At 47.4% G+C, this 14,901-nt stretch overlaps 6 protein-coding genes across 6 annotated transcripts; all 6 read right to left on the bottom strand.

The window, feature by feature from the left end:
- Positions 1 to 160: 160 nt before the first annotated feature.
- BJ212DRAFT_452113 (uncharacterized protein) lies at positions 161 to 2,795 on the bottom strand. Its single transcript, XM_041343234.1, has 10 exons — positions 1,842 to 2,795; positions 1,750 to 1,785; positions 1,656 to 1,691; positions 1,562 to 1,597; positions 1,469 to 1,504; positions 1,375 to 1,410; positions 1,287 to 1,322; positions 1,194 to 1,229; positions 1,053 to 1,139; positions 161 to 1,000 (listed from the first exon to the last, which is right to left on the bottom strand). The coding sequence occupies exons 1-10, from the start codon at positions 2,606 to 2,608 to the stop codon at positions 259 to 261; spliced, it is 1,848 nt and encodes a 615-aa protein (XP_041190619.1). The 5' UTR covers positions 2,609 to 2,795; the 3' UTR covers positions 161 to 258.
- A 28-nt stretch (positions 2,796 to 2,823) lies between these two features.
- Positions 2,824 to 3,439, bottom strand: BJ212DRAFT_1231934 (kinase-like domain-containing protein; the record flags this gene model as incomplete). The annotated part of the gene is made up of 2 exons (XM_041329503.1): positions 2,824 to 3,036; positions 3,200 to 3,439. Coding segments are annotated over 2 exons (453 nt in total), but the record flags the coding sequence as incomplete, so codon positions are not given.
- Positions 3,440 to 5,981: 2,542 nt separating this feature from the next.
- Positions 5,982 to 7,214, bottom strand: BJ212DRAFT_1369894 (uncharacterized protein). The gene is made up of 3 exons (XM_041336239.1): positions 7,066 to 7,214; positions 6,900 to 7,010; positions 5,982 to 6,850 (listed from the first exon to the last, which is right to left on the bottom strand). The coding sequence occupies exons 2-3, from the start codon at positions 6,999 to 7,001 to the stop codon at positions 6,203 to 6,205; spliced, it is 750 nt and encodes a 249-aa protein (XP_041190617.1). The 5' UTR covers positions 7,002 to 7,010; positions 7,066 to 7,214; the 3' UTR covers positions 5,982 to 6,202.
- On the bottom strand, positions 7,066 to 8,404 carry BJ212DRAFT_1369890 (kinase-like domain-containing protein). Its single transcript, XM_041336238.1, has 7 exons — positions 8,295 to 8,404; positions 8,122 to 8,245; positions 8,011 to 8,067; positions 7,766 to 7,948; positions 7,677 to 7,707; positions 7,589 to 7,626; positions 7,066 to 7,538 (listed from the first exon to the last, which is right to left on the bottom strand). The coding sequence occupies exons 2-7, from the start codon at positions 8,125 to 8,127 to the stop codon at positions 7,308 to 7,310; spliced, it is 546 nt and encodes a 181-aa protein (XP_041190616.1). The 5' UTR covers positions 8,128 to 8,245; positions 8,295 to 8,404; the 3' UTR covers positions 7,066 to 7,307.
- BJ212DRAFT_452035 (kinase-like domain-containing protein) lies at positions 8,216 to 9,881 on the bottom strand. The gene is made up of 9 exons (XM_041343233.1): positions 9,590 to 9,881; positions 9,417 to 9,540; positions 9,303 to 9,362; positions 9,058 to 9,240; positions 8,971 to 9,001; positions 8,884 to 8,921; positions 8,618 to 8,833; positions 8,295 to 8,565; positions 8,216 to 8,245 (listed from the first exon to the last, which is right to left on the bottom strand). Exons 1-8 carry the CDS (start codon positions 9,694 to 9,696, stop codon positions 8,353 to 8,355), a joined length of 972 nt encoding a protein of 323 aa, XP_041190615.1. The 5' UTR covers positions 9,697 to 9,881; the 3' UTR covers positions 8,216 to 8,245; positions 8,295 to 8,352.
- Positions 9,882 to 11,930: 2,049 nt separating this feature from the next.
- BJ212DRAFT_1483109 (uncharacterized protein) lies at positions 11,931 to 13,894 on the bottom strand (the record flags this gene model as incomplete). The annotated part of the gene is made up of 5 exons (XM_041340559.1): positions 11,931 to 12,693; positions 12,874 to 12,909; positions 12,959 to 12,994; positions 13,053 to 13,088; positions 13,149 to 13,894. 5 exons carry the CDS (start codon positions 13,892 to 13,894, stop codon positions 11,931 to 11,933), a joined length of 1,617 nt encoding a protein of 538 aa, XP_041190614.1.
- Positions 13,895 to 14,901: the final 1,007 nt, after the last annotated feature.

The raw sequence follows: 14,901 nt of genomic DNA, 5'->3' as shown, positions 1-14,901 counted from the left end.
CTCATGTCGTCTGGGATGTTGGGATGTTGTTGGCGTACGTTTTATACACTTTGTATTTGCCATGCGTGGTGTAGTAATTTATGTAACCTGCAGTGATGGAATTCTATCAGCGCTAGAATGGAAGGGAGAACGAATTCACATGTGATGCAAGTGATCATATGAATTATGTATTAGTATCAACTCAGATGTGCAACATATCCTCGATAAAGACTAAGTCTACAATTACAATCGGGTGAGCATAAGGCATGGTTGAAATCATCAACCTACGTCTTGCCTGATTCTATCAGCCAACCGTTTTGCGATGTCTGGAGATATACCACAACGCTTTGTGAGAAGAGGGACAAGATCCTTCCTTTTCACAAGCGGACCCCCGGCAAGTAACTCCTTCGGCTTACGTATCAACGACGCGAACAAGGTATCCCTCTGCCTGTCAGCGGTCAATCGCTGAACAACATTCCGGATCGTAGTGCGTGATTCTTCATAACGTTGCGGGGAATTTCCTCTAGTGGCGGTGATGCACGCATGACCGGCGATCGGGCTCAGGTATTTTTCGAAGGTGTTGCGGTTTCTCTCCCAGTAGTTCTCCATCCCCCCTGGCTCAATTTCGAGGTGTGTGAACACAAGAACAACAGGAACCTTCTTCTCGCACAGGAATTCGTTAAAGAGCCGGTAGATGCTCCGATGCGTAGCGGTGAGTCTGCCGGCGCGCATACAGAATAGAAGAAGATCAATGCCGCCTTCTTCGTCTAGCATCTTGATGAGCTGATAGGCGTTTTCGACAGCATCGAGGTACTGTGGAATTCCAATCTGCGGTTCATCGATTCCCATGGTGTCGAAGACACTATAAGACTCGCCGGCGAAGCTGATGGGATACTCTTCCCAATGCTGCGTACAAACAATCACGTCACTAGATGTCGTCGCCACATTTTCGCCTGCCATGAGGTTGACAAGTGCGCTTTTTCCTGCTGCTCCCGCCCCAAATATTACAATACTTTTGTTCCTATCTCGCTGATTAACACTTTTAAAATACGGAGCATATGGAGACTACATACCGTTTAGGAGGACTGTGGTACTTAACCACCTGCAGTCCCTCCGGTATGGGGGTATCGGGCATACTAAAGGTTGTGTCGGGCTCGGTCCTACTTGTCAACATTAGACAACTACGGCACTAAGAGCATCTGAAAAGTACGTACCTTGTAACCGCTTCAGGAGGGACAGCCTGAACAGTGCTATGCAGCATTTGAGGTTAGAAAAATGCGACGAAACGGCACCCGAAGACTATGTACCTGTCAGCTATATCAGGAGGAGTGGTCTGTATAGTGCTACATGACGTTTGATAAATACGGTGCAAACAGCATCTGAAAGAATACGTGCCTTTCGGACATCTCAGGACGGATGGTCCGGATAGTGCTAGGTAGCGTTTGAGATCAGAAAACTACAACGCAAACGGTGTCTGAAGACTACAAACCTTTCAACCATTTCAGGAGGGGTGATCTGGATAGTGCTATGTAGGGTTTAAGGTTGGAAAATACTGCGCAAACGTTATCTGGAGACTACATACCTGTCAACTATTTCAGGAGGGGTGGTCTGGATAGTGCTATGTAGTGTTTGAGGTTGGAAAAGTACGACGCAAACGGCATCAGAACAATACATACCTTTCAGTCATTTCAGAACGGATGGTCCGAATAGTGCTAGGTAGAGTTCGACGTTAGAAAAGTACGACGCAAACGGCATCTGACGACTACAGACCTTTCAGCCATTTCAGGAGGAATGGTCCGGACACTGCTATATAACGTCTGCCGTTAGAAAAAAAGCGCAAATAGCCTCTGAAGACTACATACCTTTGAACCATGTTAGGAGCAAGATTTCGAATCACGACCTTTGCTAAGCTTTCCCCCAACCCGCAGCGCTTCATGAGGACTCTAAGAACGTCTGCTTTGCTTGCTTGCCCGATTGAGGAGTCATCTGCCTCAACGGCCCTCGCATGCGACCAATCCCCTCTATTCCAGTGTTGTGCTTGTCGACTGATCAATTTGCCCACTTCTGTTCTGGACATTTCGTACTTCTCCGTGCACTTCGGGTCCGGATTGTCCGCTGTAGTGATACAAGCATGATCGACATGTTTGACCGCCTGACGCTCGAACCATCCCTTGTTGCGTGTGTACCAATCGTCCATGTGATCCTCTCTCTCTAGGTGAGTGGCGATGAGCGCGACTGGTACCTTCTCCTCAAAGAGAAGCTCATAGAGGAGCCTGTAGTTAGTGATGAATGTTGGTGGTATTAAGTCCCCCTTGATGCAGTACAACAGCAGATTGACTCCTCCTTTCTCACGGAGCTCCTTAGCCAACTTGTGAGCATTGGTGATAGCGTAAAGGAATCCGCTAGGGTTCGTGCGGTAGTCATCGAACCCAGTAGTATCATAGACGCGATACGGTATGCCGTCGATGGTGGTACCATATGCGTCGTAATGCAATGTAAGACTGTCCTGGTCTGACGAGGTCTCAGCGACCTTCCTACCTGCTAGGAGGTTGATGACGGAGCTCTTCCCAGCGCCACGTTCCCCGAAAATGATGATGTTCTTCGGTGTAATGCATTCAATGACTTCCATAGCATCCGGGCGATTCCGCGCATCCCAAGACCAGCATTTTTGGATTGATGTCCAGTGATAGTCAAGGATGTTGTCGGGACGCGGATGTTCGGCTTTTTGCGACAGCGCGATGCAGATTTGAACCGAATTCTTCTCCTTCCATGGTACATCCCCCGAGATGATCTGGGAGGAAACGGATTAGGATAGAGGGGCGGAAAACACTGAGATCGCACAAAGAAAATAACACCACCCAAGGCATAGATATCACTCTTGAAAGACGGTTTTTCAGGGTCACGCTCGATTCCAACGATTTCAGGCGCACGCCATCGAGAATCTAAGGTGCGGGTCGCGGTCGTCATGGACAACTGCAACTCTGCATCCCCTGCGACTGTCGCGAGACCGAAATCCGTGAGACGTGGATTCCCCGAATCATCTATGAGCACATTTGCCTAAGGCTTGCGAATGAGTGCAACATCCACAGAGAGATAACTGTACATACAGGATGAAGGTCTCCGTGGATGATATTCTCCGAGTGAACTGGGTAAGTATGAAAAACAACAATAATGAGATAATGATAGAAGGCGACTGACGGTAATTCAGGCCATCAGCAACGCCTATGGCCTTGTAGCATAAAACCGATGAATGCTTGGCGAATGTGATTGTTGTGAACAAGGGACTCACTAATTCAATTTTAGTTGAAACGGTAGCGGTAACTTGCTCAAGGTACATATATAATGTCCCAGAAGACATCCATTTGGAAACGAGAGCCGGAAATGGAGACTCGACCGTCGCGGTGCCAAGTAGCGGTACGATAGTCGAGTGCTTCAATCTTAGCCAAATCAGGAGTTCCCGACGCATTGTCTACACAGATCATGGAGCGAAGTGATCACAATCTAGTTAGTTGACCCACTTTTTCAATTTTCTCCATAGTTCTCCCGGGATCAATCTTGAACACCTTCACTGCTACCTAATGGATATTCGATGGTCGATTTCACGAGGGTTGGTTAGTCAGACAGACCTCCATTGAGTCTTTGCTCGACTTGATGGTACGTCGATAAACCACGCCGAAGGAACCTGAATTACATGGAGATCCAAGCTTCAACGTCTTAGAAATTTGAGATGTGAAGTCACTAGGAGCACTACTATCGCTGCAAGATATAAAGCGTCAAGGCAATGGTCATTGAACTCCAAGAAGGCTCACTCTTCAGGTGCGGGTTCTGTCATGGGTAGGGCTACTTTTGGAGGATGGTTTTAAGGAGTGAAGCGACTACATTTGCGATCCGATCTTTGCAAGGCATTCACCGAGATTTGTAAGAAAGCCTGGTAGCATGCATGCTGCACAGTCCAGACTGTATTACTGATCATATCGCCTCGAGGCCTCCATGTGGATGGACCCGTAATGATACGATTCGGGAATTGACGCGGACGAATCGTGTAATGTCATTTCATTGGCACAATACGTACAATGTACATTCCGTGCAGCCCATCGCCTCATTAATGGCTTCCTGGTTATCAAACACATGGTCGATGAGCATCAGCACCTTTGACACCCTTGACGTTGTACCCTTTCCCATAGTCCATGGCCCTACTTACTCCAAGTTTTATCTTATGTCCTTCTGTGCACACTGCAGGCATACGTCTGGGCGTTGTGGTAGGAGTCGTGATGGCGAGCGTGGCGCTGACGAGGTATCGGAACAGTATACATATGGAGGTAGGTGAGCGAGATGTGGTATTGAATGCTTTTTGCTTTGTGTGAGGTGCAGTGTGAGGTGTCCATGTGCAATCGACTTGTGCCATTTTTTGCACTTACGTCGCGGTGACGTGGCGTTCGTCACCTATTTACGCCGGCTGTCTTCCTTCTATATGATCTGACTAGGCCTAGGGGAGGCTACCGAGAGCTTACGTCTTCCAGGTGACTCTGAGCACCTGATACTGAGGAATTGGTCTCCTTCCCTGCATGCCCATCCTAATCCTCATAAACTACCCAATACAAAACGGGTGCTTGTTCTGCGACAGCCAATCCCCACGCTACACAACATCTCCTCTAAATACCTTACCCTCCCTGAGGATGTGTAGCCCTTGTTGGCGAGTCCGGAGCAGGCAAGATAACCATCCCTCGCTTCCTCTACCGATTCTACGACCTCCAAATGATCGAAGGACGGGATATCCGAATAATAACACTCTCAAGCATCCATCGCGCGATTAGTACAGTCCCACAAAACCCTGTGCTCCTCAACAGTAGCATGGGGTACAACATCGCTTCTGGCTCATCATCAACTACTCATCCCCCTGAAAGCAAAAGCTCCTCAGGTGCACGACTGCATCATGAGAAACGAGCGTCCGAGATGCAAGTATGGCAAATGTATCAGTCCGCTGTACCAAGTCGTAATTCAGATACGGCATTCCTCAATTAACGCCTATAAGAGCGGAACTTTGGATGAGCGTGGAGCTGTTACTGCCCTGAAATATGCTGGCGCACTCTTCCAGAAACTTTGAAAGGTATGAAAGGTCCTGCGAACGTCAGTGAGGTTATGCTAATGCTGAGCAGGGCTCTTACCCTCCCACACTGATCTTTGTGTTTGTTCATCATTAATCAATAGCCTCTCAGGTATCATGTTCCAACACTCTGAAGCTTTTTTCGTAAGCAAATTGATTTAGCTTGTGATTGACGCTGATTCTTTCAAGATTATTCTGCAGTAATAATACACGACCGTGAACAGGACTCTGGGTGGATTATGTATGACACGACACCATTCACTGGACACCTACTAGTCCATGTTCCAATCAATGATTTGGAGCTCCAGTGATAGCACCGAAGTAGTCCTGTGCTGTTCACTGCGTCATCTTTCCCTACTTCTGAAACGGTATGCCAGTTCAAGAAACATGTTTTTACACGATTTTGCGTCAATCTCCCATACCCGGTTTCATGTCGTAGCTCTATCCTAACTGCCCTCACTATTATGGCCCTCTTCCAGCGCGTTCGAGGCTGTTGATCAGGATTCCTCCACGGCAACTGGACCCCGCACTTCAACTGCCAGATACGTCGTAGGTGTATGCATGTGCTCCATTGTAAGGTAGTTGACGATCTTGCAGTATGGACGTCATTATTAAGAGTGCGATCAAATATAAATGATCACGCAAAGCCAAACCTCTTTCCTGTCACTTTAGCTCTTGGTGGAACGTCCTGCGTCGGCACGACAAATTCGCCCACCCCCACTCGTAAGTGCGAGGTGCTTAGACGGATTTTCCAAACCCTGATCTATTGATATGAGAAATAGTTGTTACTGAAAGCAGTGACTGGAGTGGCGACTATCGCCCACACTTTCAAGTTTCGGGTGTCTTTATGCCGTTCTAAATCCACACTCAATTGGTTCAAGATATGCATCCGAGTCCTGGCTGTAGTAATTTATGTAGTGCAAACAAAAGGAAAAGATGCACGCGCTGTGATGGTACCAGGATGTAGAGTTGGTAATTAGATAGTACAAACAACCGTTCGTGATTTCTATGCTGGAGCAGTAAGTATACAAGCCGGAGTATCCTTGAAGTATCATAAAGTAGCATGCGTAGTGACCCAACCATACAGACGCTAACATAAATCCAAGAACCACAATTGTTTCAAGAAGCGGACACTATATTGGAGATGACGGGGGTACTGCCCATTTGATAGGACTGATAGAGGAGGCTGCGGATAACATCTTCTGACCGCTGTCGACGTCCACGCATGGCGGGTGATGCATGTGGATTGTCAGGGAGGGAAGTGATACAAGCGTGTGCGGAGAACCGCATCCCGAGGCGTTCCAGATTATCCTTATTACTTGTCCACCATTGATCCATGTTCTGAGGATAACCTTCCATGAAGGTAACCACAGCGGCGACTGGTATGCGGCCTGAACCAGCAGTCGAGCCGACGATATCAGTAAAGGATTTATAATCCTTGACCAGTGCCTTCTCGGCCATTGATCCCTTCATACAATACAAGAGAAGATATACCCCATTGTCTTCGCACAGTTTCTTGTATGACTTTTTCAGGCGCCATTTTAAAAATAAGGTCCGGAAAAAACCCGTTGATTCGATGGACGAAACTTCCCAAAGTTTGAAACGGTAGGTTCCAATGCTGACTTCATAGGGGGTATGTGTGAGCGTGGGGGTTTCTTGATTTGACGATGTCTGTACAGCATCTCGTCCCATGATCAGATTGATAATGGAACTTTTGCCTACTCCAGTCTCCCCAAAGATCAAAATATTGAAAGGTTCCGAAAGTGACTTCTCGCATGATGAGTAATCATAAAATGATGCACCAGAAGACACTCACCAGCGTTGAGACCGAAGTGAAGATATGGCGTGTTGGAGGAGTGGATGGCTTGGCTTGGCTTGGTGAATCTCGCGAGGAAGACTGGCTTGCACTTGTTGCCATGATTTCAGCCTGGTTAATAAGCATTGAAGCCAAATCGCACCAACCAAAAACTAGAGTTATTCACCTGATGTTGGGTAAACTGATCGATGTATCGAAGCACTTCCGTTGCCTCTGGACGACGCACAGGGTCCCAAGACCAGCATTGTTGAATCAATCCCCAGTAATCGTCCAAAATGTTGTCGGGACGTGCAGGAGTAGCTCCTTTCGATAGCTCGATGATGATGTGAGTTGAATGTTTCTTCTCTTTCCATGGTGTAACCCCTGAGAGGATCTGAGAAGGAAAGGCTTAGAATAGAGCAGCAAAAATCACAGAGATCGCACAAGGAACATGACACCACCAAAAGAATAGATATCACTCATAAAAGTCGGTTTTGCAGGATCATACTCGAGTCCAATAACTTCAGGAGCACGCCACCGAACATTGAGTTCACGTGCCGCAGTTGTCGCACCCCACTGCAACTCTGGGTCTCCTACGACTGTTGCGAGACCAAAATCTGTGAGACGTGGATTGCCTAAATCGTCTATGAGCACATTTGCCTGAGGCCGATGAATGAGTGCAACATCCACAGAGAGACAACTGCACATACAGGATGAAGGTCTCCGTGAACGACACCCTCGGAGTGAACTGAACAGGCATCAAGAACAAAATTAATAACAGGATAAGGATCTACGAACGATACTTGAGGCCACCCGCGACGCCCATGACCTTGTAGCATAAAATAAATCAATGCCTGGCGAATATGGTTGGTGAACAAGAGACTCACCAATTCAACTTTAGTGGAAGCAGTAATTGTACCTTGCTCGAGGTACATATACAATGTCCCAGGCGACATCCATTGAGAAACTAGAGCTGGCAATGAAGAATCGACGTATGCAATGCCAAGTAGCGGCACTATAGTTGAATGCTTTGACAGTCTAAGCCATAGTTCAAGTTCCCGACGCATTGCCTATATAGATTATTGAGCAAGCATGATTTTGAGTCGGCACACTCTAGTAAGATGTGATTGACCTTCTCAATTTTCTCCATAGCTCTCCCAGGATCGATCTTGAGCACCTTCACTGCGACCTGGTGGATTTTAGTTGGATGATTGATGGTCTCAGACAAATTGAACAAACAAACCTCCATAGTGCCTTCGTCGGTTTTGATGCTGCACCGATAAACTGCGCCGAAGGATACAGATGCATATGGGCGTCCGAGCTTTAACGCGTCAAAAATTTGAGATGTGAAGTCGCCAAGGGTATTGCTGCAAAGTATGACAAAAGGTGAAGGGCACATAGTGGAGGAAAACTCACTCTTCAATTGCGAGTCCCGTCACACGTATAGCTAGTGGGTTTCAGTAAGTGAGGCGGACTAATGGATGAATGAAAACTGATGAATACATCCAAGCACTTCCACAGCCCTCGGGCGATCCAATGGGTCCCAAGACCAGCATTTCTGAATCAAGACCCAGTGATTGTCTAGAATGTTGTGGGGACGTGCACTGACAGGGTTGGCTCGTTCCGCCAGCGCAGCGACAATTTGAAATGCCCCCTTATGTTTCCATGGCACGTCCCCCGAGACCACCTGAGAGGAAAAAGCTTAGGTTGAAGCTAGAAGAAATACAACAAGATCGCACAAAAATCATGACACCGCCAAAGGAATATATATCACTCTCGAAAGTCGGTAGTTCAGGGTCACCCTTGATTCCAATGACCTCGGGCGCCCGCCATCGGGGATTGAAGTCGCTGCCTGCGGTTGTGCTACCCCACTGCAAATCTGGGTCTCCTACAACTGTTGCGAGACCGAAATCGGTGAGAAGTGGATTCCCCACACCATCTATGAGTACATTTGCCTGAGGTTTATGAATGAGTGCAATATCCACAAAGAGACGGCCACACATACGGGATGGAGGTCTCCGTGAATAACATTCTCCGAGTGGACTAGATGGACATCAAGAACAAAAATAACAATAGGATAGGGAATACGAACGATGCCTGAGGCCCTCGGCAATGCCTGTTACCTTGTAGCATGAAATCGATCAATGCTCGACGAATGTGAGCGGTGAACGAGACTCACCAATTGAGCTTTAGCGGAAGCGGTGACTGTACCTTGCTCGAGGTACATGTACAATGTACCAGAGGGCATCCATTGCGAAATGAGACCCGGCAAATGAGACCCAACGTGTGCGACACCAAGTAGTGGTACGATAGTTGGGTATTTTGACAGTCTAAGCCACACCTTGAGTTCCCGACGCATCGCCTACATAGACCATTGAGAAATTTGTGATTTGAGTCGGCACGCTCCAGTTAGATGTGACTGACCTTCTCAATTTTCTCTATAGATCTCTTGGGAGGATGGATCTTGACCACCTTCACTGCGACCTGATGGATGTTAGTTGGATGGTTGATGCGATCAAACAAGTTGGTAAGACAAACCTCTGTTGTGCCTTTGTTGATCTCGATGGTGAACCGATACACGTCACCGAAGGACCCAGATGCGCATGGACGCGCGAGCTTCAACTTCTCAGAAATTTGGGGTGTGAAATCGCTAGGGACATCGCTGCAAAAAAAATGAAGGATGAAGGCAATAATTATGGGAGAAGGCTCACTCTTCGGGTGCAGGTCCCATCATGGGTAAGGCGTATTTGCAGGAGGCAAGCTCAAGCTCTAGGAAGTGAAGTAGACCAGTGTTCAAGTTCAAATGTAAGGCGCTCATTCAATAGCCACTTTTACGACATCGCCTAGAGCGTGGATAATAGATTGAATTCAGGTCCAGAATTCGTGCAGGGACTCGTTCATTAATGTAGTAACACATATATGGCGGCTTTGGACAAGGTTTGAACAGTCTTCCACAGGCCAGTGTGTGGTACCATGACGTTCGAATCAAAGCTCTGAGAGATGCGTAAGGTTATAAATTTGCCTACTCGGTTCCATCGATTATGATTTCAATACTCCGTATCAAATTACTATTAATATATTATAAGTCCCTCCTCAAGACTGCTCCTCATGTACATGCATGCCAACAGCATGTCTCTACATAAGTTAAGTTACCAACTCTTTGCTCTTGCAACCAGAAACCAGAAACGTTCACAATTTACAATCGAGTTGTAAATCCATCTACCTTTTCAATCTAATCCGTCTTTGAGTCAGGTCTGCATTGCATCTCAAATCTTTTGCATCATGTCCTACCTCTCGAGCGCATCCATCCTCGCCTCCTCCCTCTCCTCATCGCGTTCTTCTTCCCCCGCGTCGTGATAGTGACTTCGCGCAGGGTTGTCTAAGGAAGACTCGGAGTTAGGTTGAATCTGCCAATGCTACACAGACCTTGCCATTCGACTCTCGCACGCTTGGAATTTGGGATGCACATGCGCATATTATATTAGCGGGTTCTGCTAGGGTCGTCAAGGTCTGCCTCATCTGGTTGTAAGAGAAACAACTCAAGGGATATGCTGTGACATGAACGGTCTCGTCAATTCCTCGTAGCGGGAACTCTTCACCCGTATATCTCGCTTCACGCCCCATCTCTGGTCCTCCTGTTATTCAATTCATCACAGTACGTACATTTCACCAACCCATAAATCCTCAGTCATTGATCGCTCCCTAATTAATCTGTTTCCTCATTCTTGTTCTCGGACTTAATGCCTTGCTTCCCTTCACACTTAGCAAGCACTCAGATCTGCACATTTGACACCCGGGATGCGGTTCCCTTCCCCGCACTCGATTCAAATCTATTGCTTTACTTCATCTCATCGAGCTATGTCCTCGGCTTCCTCGCATCCTCCAGCGGCCGGTGTCGGAGACGCCCTGCCAATTTTTTCTATGTTGATGTACGCGTGCAGATCACTTGGAGTATCTGCGTGGATTGTCTGCTGAATAAATTGCCAGACTTTGGAAGAGAGATGTTTGTGAGCGCTATTCTATCGTCTTATCTCAAAAAAAATACTTTCGTGATTTCTAGACCTGAGCGTCCTTTGAACCTCTGAGTCGTCCAAACGCTCATCATTATCTCTAGTTTCCTGGTTGGTTCATTGTTCGTCGCACTTCGCATCACAAGGTGCCACAATACCAGCGACTTTGTTATCACTTCTTATGCACAGGTGGGTACTATCATGTGTCTCCTGCAGTGAAGAGCTGATGGCCTCTAATCACACTAGTTCTAATTACACTGCGCAATTAACCAAGGTCTTGTTGATACCAAGGGGCTATCAAGCATCCTTGCTGAACCAACCAAATCGGTTGATTCCGCTGATGCAAAAGACATAGTGATCTCAAACGACAAAGTTGAATTCGGTGCGCACCCTTTCCTCCCAATCCATCCGAACTACCCCTTACGATAACAAAAAATCCGCGTTGCACAACATCTCTTCTAAGCTTCCTGCAGAGGATACGTAGCCCTCGTCAACGAAAGCAGCATGCGCAAACTCATCATCCTCCACCTCCTCCACCTCTACAAGCCAAAGGACACGTACCCGTAGCATTCCCCACCTCAGGTAACGTACTCCAAGCATTCCCAGCGGTAGCATCCATTGCCCTGCTACGACACATCATCATCACTCTCTGATCATTGACATGCATTTTTTAACGACATGCGACTTGGATTTTTTTTCTCGATATATACACGCGTTGCGATGCTGTATTGAGATTGTTCGGTCAGATGTCCGCTTTGGCAGCGAAACATAGTTCCGTGGATCTTGGCCTGTTCAATTTTGGGCGTGTGTTTATCTACTTTGTATTTGCTATGTGTGTGGTTGTAATTTATATAACCTGCAGACGGAATCCTAGCACATGAAACGAAGGGAAACTGAAGACGAATGTGATGTAATAATATCCGAACTATGTAGTACAACGGGCATGTCATGGATTGTATCGTATCATTGATAAGGACCAAGTCTACAGTTGCAACGGAGTGAGCAAAGGCATGGAAAGGGGTTAAAGTGATTAAGTACAAATTTATTCGTCTTGCTTGATCATATTAGCCAACTGTACTGCAACATCCTCAGACATACTGCAACGCTCCATGAGAAGAGGGACAAGATCCTTCGCTTTCATATGCGAATTGCCTGCAAGTAGCTCCTTCGGCCTACGCATCAACGACACGAACAAGTTGTCCTCTCCCATCCGTGTTTGCTTCTGCTCGTCAGCAGTACACTTTGTAGCAAGCTTGCGGATCGTGATGCGTGATTCTTCATAAAGGTCTCTGTATCCGCTGCCCAATCTGTTTGTGGTAGTGATGCACGCATGACCAGCGACCTGGATCTGATATTTGTCGAAGGTCCTTTTGTTTCTCTCCCACCAGTCCTCCATCCTCCGCTCCCTTTCGAGGCCCGCAATCGCAAGAGCAACGGGAGCCTTCTTCTCGCAAAGGAATTCATGAAATAGTCGGTAGTTTCTCTGAATCGTAGTGATGATGTTTCCGGGGCGAATGCAGAATATAAGTAGATCAATGCCGCCTCGTCTGTCCAATTCCTTAATGAGTCGATAGGTGTTCTTGACAGACTCGAGGTACTCTTTCATTCCCAGCTGTGGTTCTTCGAGCCCAACGGTATCGAAAACCTGGTATGAGTCTCCGCCGAAATTGATGGTGTACTCTTTCCATTGCATTGTGCAGCGTTGCATGTCAGGAGATGTTGGCGCTAGTTCCTCTCCCGCCATGAGGTTGATGAGTGAGCTTTTGCCTGCTCCCGCCTCCCCAAATAGTACGATAGTTTTGTGCCTGTTCTTGTTTGTTAATATTATGGAAATACAGAGCATCTAGAGACTACACGCCTTTTAGGAAGGTTATGATCCTTAACCAGTTGCAGCTGCGACCCAGACATACTAGGAATCGTGTTACGCTCGGTTCTACTTATCAATATTTGAACAATTATGGCAAGAGCATCTAAAGACTACGTACCTTGCAGCCATTGCAGAAGGGATGGTCTGGATAGTGCTATGTAGCGTCTCAGACTAGAAAAATACGGCACCTGAAGACCACGCACCTTTCAGCCGTTTTAGGACGGATGGTCTTGGTAGTGCTAAGTAGTGTCTCAGGTTAGAAAAATACGGCGCGAACGGCACCTGACGACTACGCACCCTTCAGCCGCCCCAGGACGGATTGTCTGGGTAGTACTGTGTGGTGTACAAGATTAGAAACATACAGTACAAACGGCCTATATGGAAACTAAATACCTTTCAGGAGCAAGAATTCGAATCACATCTTTTGCTAGGCTCTCCTCCATCCCGCAGCGCTTCGTAAGGACCCCGAGCGCGTCTGACTTGTATGGACGTCCGGTCAAGAGGTCTTTCAACCCTCCAGTGAACCTCGCAAGCCACGCATCCCCGCCGTTCTCCACCCCATGTGCATGGCGTCTGATTAAGCGGCCCACTTCTGTTCTGGACATGTCGTACTTTTTCCTGTATGTTGGGTCCAGATCGTCTGCCGCAGTGACACAAGCATGACCAATACACTTGACCGCATGACGCTCGAACCACTCCTTGTTCCGCGCGTACCAATCATCCATGCAATCCTCTCTCTCCAGGTTAGTAACGACGACTGCGACTGGAATCTTCTTCTCGAAGAGAAATTCATAGAATAGTCTGTAGTTGGTGGCAAACATTGTTGGCGTCCTGCCCGCCTTGATGCAGTACAGGAGCAGAGCGACTCCTCCTTTCTTTCTCAGCTCCTTCATCAGCTCGCCAGCATTGGTGATGGCGTTGAGAAATTCGATAGGGTCCACACGGTCGTTGTCGGCCGCAGCAGTGTCATAGATGCGATACGGTACGTTCTCGATGGTAACATCATACGCTTCGTAATGCAACGTACAAACATCGGTGTCTGAGGAGATCTTAGCGACCCGGCGCCCTGCAAGGAGGTTGATGATAGAGCTTTTCCCTACGCCACGCTCCCCAAAAAGGACGATGTTTTTGGTATCCATCGACAATAGACCTAGTATGGTAGTTCCTCAGTACTAGGTTTTAGCTGGCAATGAAACAACGGTGAGCTCACGGTTACAACAGGTTATTGTTTTTGGCTGAGTGGATGATCTTGGACGAAAGCGAGGAATTAATGACTTCTGATACTGAGTACGCCACTTGCAGACACAAAACAGTGATGCAATGAAGGTTACGACCTGCAAACCAATCGCGAGGCTGGACATTTCCAGTTTCCCTTTTTCGCAGGTGCGGCATGTGAGAAACGTTGTGCTGCAGTCGTGAAGTATGAATTATAATCGATTATCTTGACATGCCTGGTTGGTGTCCGCCAGTGGTCCACTGCAGTTATGACTCCCTGAGAGTGATATTCCCTGCACCACTGCAAACCCTGCCAACGCTCCCAGCGCTCGTACTGCTCGCTGTTAGCAGGTAGGCGCAGCCACAATATAGTAATGTTGTCATCTTGAATGCTGTCAAATCTCGATAACTCCCTGACGGCACGCGCTAGCCTTGCATTCGCTTCCTTCTTAAGTACTAGTCGAAGACCCTTGATCTAGCAGTACGGGCAATTTCGAACGAGTTGCTACCTGGCGACATTTCCCGAGAAATATATCAATAATACCGATGACTTGCAATGTATCGAATACCCCAATGTGATCAAGGGACTCGACTACAGGTTGCACTTACAGACTTATAGTTTGTCAGGTGGACGCAAGAAGATAAGCACTCGAGGTCGAACATCTAGGGTGAATGATTCGACCGCAGCTATAGTATTGCGGCGCTGTGGGTTGAAAATGAAAAGAGACCATATATATTTGACGCACCTCAGCCGAGTCCAGCCACGGTGCAAGCCTGCAGGTCCGATTGTCCCGGGACTAGCGGACCTTTAACTCATCATGTCTCTCGCCAGTACTTGTCAACATTCAATGAACTCGAGTCATGACGTTTTCTTTCACAATGAAATTGAATGAATCCCGCAACACGCTATGCAATACTTGCACACTCGTAT

The sequence above is a fragment of the Suillus subaureus genome, assembly GCF_016647635.1.
Source record: "Suillus subaureus strain MN1 chromosome Unknown BJ212scaffold_26, whole genome shotgun sequence".
Taxonomy (NCBI): Eukaryota; Fungi; Basidiomycota; class Agaricomycetes; order Boletales; family Suillaceae; genus Suillus; species Suillus subaureus.
This window is presented reverse-complemented; position numbering and strand designations above follow the sequence as displayed.